Source organism: Petromyzon marinus, unplaced genomic scaffold (genome assembly GCF_048934315.1).
Source record: "Petromyzon marinus isolate PM22_M1 ecotype Great Lakes invasive population unplaced genomic scaffold, UKy_Petmar_22M1.pri1.0 PM_Scaffold_50, whole genome shotgun sequence".
NCBI lineage: Eukaryota > Metazoa > Chordata > Hyperoartia > Petromyzontiformes > Petromyzontidae > Petromyzon > Petromyzon marinus.
This window is the reverse complement of record NW_027423502.1, coordinates 233296-240951: the sequence shown is the minus strand read 5'-3', so window position 1 is coordinate 240951 and position 7656 is coordinate 233296. Positions and strand designations below refer to the sequence as shown.

General features: G+C 55.3%; 1 protein-coding gene across 1 annotated transcript; it reads right to left on the bottom strand.

The window, feature by feature from the left end:
- Nucleotides 1-1105: 1105 nt before the first annotated feature.
- LOC116958610 (dual specificity tyrosine-phosphorylation-regulated kinase 2-like) lies at nucleotides 1106-6982 on the bottom strand. Its single transcript, XM_076064522.1, has 7 exons — nucleotides 6781-6982; nucleotides 5917-6055; nucleotides 4526-4601; nucleotides 3941-4113; nucleotides 2890-2950; nucleotides 2272-2389; nucleotides 1106-1772 (listed from the first exon to the last, which is right to left on the bottom strand). Exons 2-7 carry the CDS (start codon nucleotides 6034-6036, stop codon nucleotides 1106-1108), a joined length of 1215 nt encoding a protein of 404 aa, XP_075920637.1. The 5' UTR covers nucleotides 6037-6055; nucleotides 6781-6982.
- Between the last annotated feature and the right edge of the window lie 674 nt (nucleotides 6983-7656).

Genomic DNA, 7656 nt, shown 5'->3' with positions numbered 1-7656 from the left:
GGGGAGAGAATATAAGCGGGGGCCGGAGCAAGGTGCGGGGTCGGTGTGTGAAGAATCAAGTGGAGCTTCCTGTCGCCGCCGCTGCTCCGCCATCACCATCGGCCACGTGGCGGCTCGACCTTCAGCCAATCAGCCGCTCCCTAGCCAGCGCCGTCAGCCAGCGGCGTGCTAGAGAGTGGGGTGAGCGCCACGTGGCGCAGGGCAGCGAAGCCGCTTGGGGGGCCATGCATCCGTGGTGCGAGTGACAAGAGACGAGTAGACGGCCAACTGTACCGAAGTTTTATTAATAAACGTTTCAAGTTCTTATCGTGTTGGAGCCACTCATTACATTCACAGAGACCCATACTCATAGAGACCCATACAGACCAATACTCATACAGACCCATACAGATCTACAGAGACCCATACTAATAGAGACCTATACAGACCCATACTCATAGACCCATATTCAGAGACGCACAGAGACCCATACTAATAGAGCCTATACAGACCCCAGAAACCCATACTCATAGAGACCCATACAGACCCCTGAGGCCCATAATCACAGAGACGCATAGACCCACAGAGACCCATAGACCCACTTAGACCAGAAACGACTTGGCCATCTCGAATGATAGCCGAATCAAGTGGGCAGATAACATCATCATCATCTTCATCGCGTGGACATTCATAGCGGCAGTCAAATACTCGAAGTTCGTGACGCCGATTCTCAACGTGGAGGGGAAAATCCTGAGGACCCTGAGAAGAATCCACGCGGTGACCACGGGGACAGAAACGCAGACTGCAAATATACAGCAGCAGCTGGCATCGTCAGGGTCGGGATCGAGCCCACGACCTCCTGTAGACCAGGCGAGGTAGTTAACATCTCATCAGGGCCGGGATCGAACCCACGACCTCCTGCGCACCAGGCGAGGTAGTTGACGTCTCATCAGGGTCGGGATCGAACCCACGACGTCCTGCGTACCAGGCGAAGTAGTTAACGTCTCATCAGGATCGGATTGAACCCAGGACCTCCTGCGTATCAGGCGAGGTGGTTAAAATCTCATCAGGGTCGGGATCGAACTCACGACTTCCTGCGTACCAGGCGAGGTACACAGAGAGAGGCTCACCGTGGCTCAGCAGCTGCAGATCCCTGCACAGGAGTGGTGCCACCGCTGCTGCTGATGGTGATGGTGGCCCAGTTGGTGGTGTCGGCCCAGCTGGTGGTGGTGGCTCGGATGGTGGTGGTTGTGGGGGTGGCCTCGCTGGCAGTGGGGGTGGCCTCGCTGGTGGTGGTGGCCCGAGTGACGGTGGTGGCCCGGATGGTGGTGGTGGTGGGGTTGGCCTCGCTGGCAGTGGGGGTGGCCTTGCTGCTGGTGGTGGCCTCGCTGGCGGTGGTGGCCAGGATGGTGGTGGTGGTGGCCCGAATGGTGGTGGTGGTGGGGTTGGCCTCGCTGGCAGTGGGGGTGGCCTTGCTGCTGGTGGTGGCCTCGCTGGTGGTGGTGGCCAGGATGGTGGTGGTGGTGGTGGTGGTGGCCCGAATGGTGGTGGTGGTGGGGTTGGCCTCGCTGGCAGTGGGGGTGGCCTTGCTGCTGGTGGTGGCCTCGCTGGCGGTGGAGGTGCCCCTGATGGTGGTGGTGGTGGTGGCCCGGATGGTGCCATTGGTGGGGGTGGCCTCGCTGACGGTGGGGGTGGCCCTTCTGGTAGTGTCCCGGGTGGTCGTGGTGGTGGTGGTTTGGAGCCAGCTGTGAGCCAGCGCCTGCTCAGGCGTCATCCGGAGATTCGGATCCCATCTGTTGGGAGACGCACGGGGAGGGAGGGGAGGGATGGGGGGAGACACACACGTGGTGAGAGCGGCATGGTGAGATGATTTGACAGGGTGGGAGGTGGGGGGAGAGTGGGGAGATAGTGGCGTGGGGGGAGAGATGGAGAGGGTGGGAGGGAGTGGTGGTGGGTGGTGAGTTGGTGGCAGAGCTGTCAAACCGTATGGTTTATTCCGTATTCTTGTGCAGGGAAATTGTGTTTTCAGGTCCGTACGGAGTGCAGCCGTTTCAATTCTGGGCAACAACAATAATTCGTGTATATTTGTTTGTTTGTCCCTTGTGATGGGACTTTGCAGGATGAACGTTGAGATTTATAAGGGTCACGGGTTGACCAATAATGTTGTGTCTGTAGTAAGGTAGGGCAGTGATAAGGTGATGACAGGTATGGGGTGGTGAGTGGGGGTGAGTGAGTGGGGTTGAGTGGTGTGGGGATGAGTGGGGGTGAGCGAGGGGTGAGTGTGGTTCGTACTGCAGGCAACGTCTGACGAAGTCCACCAGCTGAGGGTGTTGGCCTTGCAGAGCGCGGTGCAGAGGGAGGCTTCCCGGTGCCACCTGCTTGGACAGGTTGTAGGGGAGGCCCTCAGGGTCTGCAGAAACAGAGAGACGCACGCAGAGTCACCAACCACCACGTCGCCCACATACCCGCTCATCCACTTACCTACCCACCTACCTATAGACCTACATACCCACCAACTCACTCACCTGCCCACTTACCCACCTACGCTCACACCGACCAACTCACCCACCCACCTATGCACTTACCCACCTACCTATCCAGTCGCCCACATACCTACCTACATATCCACTCACCCACCTACATACCCACTCTCCCACTCACTAACCCACCCACCCACTCACCGACCCACTCACCTCCACACCCACCTACCCACCCACTCGCTCACCCACCCACCTATGCTTCCTAACGACTGTTACAAAGATCCCCAACCCCCACCCCCCACCTCCGGGATAATCAGAGCCCCCCCCCCCCCCAATAGAACCCTATAAGAGCCTCACTGCCACCCCCCCCATCTAACAAAACGGAATGGGTCACGTCGCTGGCGCCAGCCTGCCCGAGCCTTCGACTCACCAAAGTAAGTTGTCTTGTTAGGTGCTTCGTCCACCATCTTTTTCGGGGGCATGCCCAGGATCTGCGCACGGTTTCGGACAAAGAAAAAAGGAGGAGGGGAGGGGTTACAGCCGGTGTAGCCTCAGCGGGCCCATTAGGGCAAGTGCCGTCTGTCAGCGGTGAGTAGTGGTGGAGGCAGTGCCTGTCGAGGCCGGCACTGTGTACAAAGACAACAATCCCTCCCTCTCCTTATTAGACTCATCTCATTGCTAGGGCAAGTGCTGTTAGTAGCGAGCAGCACCTATGAAGGCCAGCACTGCGTACAAATACAACAATCTCCCCTTCCCCATATTAGCCTCATCTCATTGCTGGGGCAAGTGCTGATTCATCGCAAGCAGCACCTATAAAGGCCAGCACTTTGTACAAAGACAACAATCCTCCCCCCCTTCCACGTCTAAGCCTTATCTGATTGCTGGGGCAAGTGCTGTTAGTCGCGCACAGCACCTATGAAGGCCGGCACTGTGTACAAAGACAACAATCCCTCCCTCTCCTTATTAGCCTCATCTCATTGCTAGGGCAAGCACTGTTAGTCGCGAACAGCACTTATGAAGGCCGGCACTGTGTACAAAGACAACAATCCCCCCCTCCCTATATTAGCCTCATCTCATTGCTGGGCCAAGTGCTGTTAGCAGCGAGCAGCACCTTTGAAGGCCGGAATGGCACACAAGGGGGTGGGTGCCCAGCACCACGCCCGGCCACCTTTGTCTCCCCCAGTGGAAATGTTTACTACACACCGTTACACCAAGTACTCGTTTGAGGCTGCGTGGACCTATGAGAGGTCCAGGACCAGGTTAGATATTCCTCGCCGGTTGTTTGTGGCCGCCAGACGAATCAAACTCTATGAGTATTCGTATCTGTGGGTCTGCATGGGTCTCTATGTGTATGGGTCTCTGTGCAGACCCACAGAGACCCATATACATAGAGACCTGCCCGCCCACCCACCCACTATACCCACCGTACCCACCCACCATACCCACCCACCATACCCACCGTACCCACCCACCGACCGTACCTTGATGCAGTAGGGCAGGTGTTTTGTGAAGGTCCGTGAATCAAAGAGATACTTGCGGGTGGCCATCTCGGCCACGGTGCAGCCCAGGGCCCACATGTCCACAGCACCGGTGACATAGTAGCCCAGCAGCAGCTCCGGGGCCATGTAGGGCAACGTCCCGCACACGTGTTGGGCTGCACAGCAACAACAACAATAACAACAACGACGATGAATATAAAATAGCCCCTCCATCAACAGCGACGTGGGTTGAACAGGTTTCTTTTTTCGGTCGGTTAAATGCCTAGTCGGCTTCTGCGACCGATATTTCACGGCGGAGGCGAGTTTTTGGGTTGGACCACGTACTCTGGCTACCCGCCCGATGATGATGCTCAGCTGTAATCGCTCGAATTGTAAACGTCGTAGTGGATTTACATCTCCAGCACACCGGCTAGTGATGTGCAAGTGGCGATTTGGAGCATCCTGTTTACGTGACGCTGAACCTCACTTACTGGCTGCGTCAGATGGCGGCGGGTTTGACGACGCAACGTTTACGTTGACGCGAGCTAACCCTGAAAAAAGAAACTCCACGCACGCAAAGCCACTCACTTTTATGCTTCAGGTAGGAGCTCCACCCGAAGTCGGTGACCCTGACTTTGCCGGCCGCGGTGAGCAGAATGTTATCCTGGACAAAGGGGAGAGACAGAGAAGGAATTCCACGCTCTGAGGTTACGGCAAGAGTGCCCAGCCAGCAGTGGGTCGATCACGCAAAGTGACGCATTTACACCCACACAGGCAGCCCCCCCCCCCCCTCCCACTTTCGGCATGGGCTATGTGCCTGAGACTCGTTCAAAGTCGTTTTAATAAACTACTAAACCTATTTGTTTTATGTTACTACCAGGGTGTAAGGCCCCGCTGAGCTGCTGTGTAGCTATTCTATCAGAAACGACCTGGCCATCACGTAATAACATCATCATCATCATCATTGCGTGGACATTTATAGCAGCAGCCAAACACTCTAAACACATGTTTCAACAGGCCCATAGAGACCCATACACACCCACAGAGACCCATACTCATAAAGACCCACACAGATATAGAGACCCATTCTCATAGAGACCTACACAGACCAACAGAGACCCATTCTCATCGAGACCTACACAGACCAACAGAGACCCATACTCATAGAGACCCATAAAGACCTACAGAACCCCATACTCATAGAGACCCATAAAGACTGAAATAGTCCCATACTCATAGAGACTCACACAGACTTAGAGAGACTCATACTCATAGAGACTCACACAGACTTAGAGAGACCCATACTCATAGAGACCCACACAGACATAGAGAGACCCAAACTAAAACTAAGCTATGTTTTACTTTACTAGGTGTAAGGCCCCACTCTGTGCTGCTGTGCAGCTGTTTTGTCAGAAGCGACCTGGCCATCACAAACGATAGCTCAACCAAGTGGGCTGATATCATCATCATCATCATCACGCGGAAATGTTAAAGCAGCGGTCAAATACTCTAAACGCTTGGTGATGTTGATTCTGAACGTGGAGGGAAAAACCGGAGGACCCGGAGTAAAATCCACGTGACCACCACGGGGAGAGAGAGACGCAGACTCCAAACATACAGCAGGCGTCAGGGTCGGGATCGAACCCACGACCTCCTGTATACCTGGCGAGGTAGTTAACATCTCCTGCTACCTCCTCCATCTGGAAGGAGGAGGTGGCAGAGTCACAGTAGAAGGACGGAGCCAGCGCATTGACCCTGCGATCAACCATGGCCGGCCTGCCTCTACGGTACGAGTGTCCACCTCGTCCCGGATCGTCTTCACCGGAGGTAAAGTGACCCCACTACCACTGCCACCACCTCCCTCCAGATGGACGGAGCCACCGCATCGACCCCGCGATCAACAGTGGCCGGGCTGCCTCCGCGCCAGCTAACCGAGCGCCCCGATGAGAGGGCGCCACCACCGCGCCCGCTCCGCTCACCGGCTTGATGTCCCCGTGGATGATGCCCCGCCCCTTGGCGTACAACAGGAAGTCGAGGATGGCCCTGGTGTACTCCCTCAACCGCCTCATGTAGATTCGCCCGATGCTCCCTTTGCTCATGACATCGTAGAGGCTCTTCCTGGCACAACAACGATGACGACGACGTTAAAACCCCTTTCCCGTTCCGATGACGTCCGCAGGGCGACCCACAACCCGGACCCCAAACCGACTGTGCCACTTGGTTAGTTTTGGCAGGGGAGGGGGGGCGGGTATTAAATAAAGCTATTGGGGAACAAATTAGAAAATTAATCCCCCGCCCAACTTTACCGCACAGAAGTGTGGTCACCACATCTGTGCCTCTTTATAAGGAACGGAACAGGTGGAATTCTCCACAAAATCTGGCTGTCGCCTGATGAAGCTGGTTGTAATTACTGGCGAAACGTCATACTCAGAGATCGTAAATGTTGTGGCTTGGCTGTCCAACACACCGTTGTGCTGTACCATTATACTACACTATACACTACACTATACACTACACTACTATACACTACACACTAGTGCTGTAGTGTGTACAGCGCTAGTGTGTGACAACCCTTACTAGTTGGCTGTGTCGGGTGGTGGCGGGTTAAACGACACAACATTTATAATTTTAAGCGATCTAACCCAAAAATACCTCTATTATGGATTGTATTGGTCGCAAAAGCCCTGCATGTAAAACTCAATTAATAAATGTGATAAAGCGATCAATCTAGTTGCTTGATCAAATATTAAATAAATATTAATTCCGAAATAAATCAACTATCAAACGGAGCAATGGACACGCACGTGGGTGGTGGGGGGGGGGGGGTGGGAAGGTTCACGTACTTCAAGAGCTCGACGACGAGGCAATTGTGGCCACGGAATTCGAACGTGTCCAGGACCCGGATGACTCCGTAGCGCTCATCGCTGTCCCTGCCCTGCAGCTCCTTGGCCACCTCCAGCTCCGTCCTCTGACGGACCAGTGTCGAGGAGCTGGGCAGCGGGAGGGGGAAGGCCACCAAATCAACGGTGACTCTGTGTGGGTGCGTCTGTGTGGGTGACTCTGTGTGGGTGACTCTGTGGGTGACTCTGTGGGTGACTCTGTGGGTGACTCTGTGGGTGACTCTGTGTGGGTGACTCTGTGTGGGTGACACTGTGTGGGTGACTGTGGGTGACTCTGTGGGTGACTCTGTGTGGGTGATTCTGGGTGGGTGTCTCTGTGTGGGTGACTCTGTGTGTGTGTCTCTGTGTGGGTGACTCTGGGTGGGTGTCTCCGTGTGTGTGACTCTGTGTGTGTGTCTCTGTGTGGGTGTCTCTGTGTGGGTGTCTCTGTGGGTGACTGTGTGTGTGTCTCTGTGTGGGTGACTCTGTGTGTGTGACTCTGTGTGGGTGACTCTGTCTGGGTGACTCTGTCTGGGTGACTCTGTGTGGGTGTCTCTGTGGGTGACTGTGTGGGTGACTCTGTGGGTGACTCTGTGGGTGACTCTGTGTGGGTATCTCTGTGTGGGTGACTCTGTGTGGGTGACTTTGTGTGGGTGACTCTGTGAAGGTCTCTGTGTAGGTTACTCTGTGGGTGACTCTGTGTGGGTGTCTCTGTGCGTGACTCTGCGTGGGTGATTCTGTGTGGGTGTCTCTGTGTGGGTGACTATGTGTGGGGGTCTCTGTGGGTGACTGTGTGGGTGACTCTGTGGGTGACTCTGTGAGGGTCTCTGTGTGGGTGTT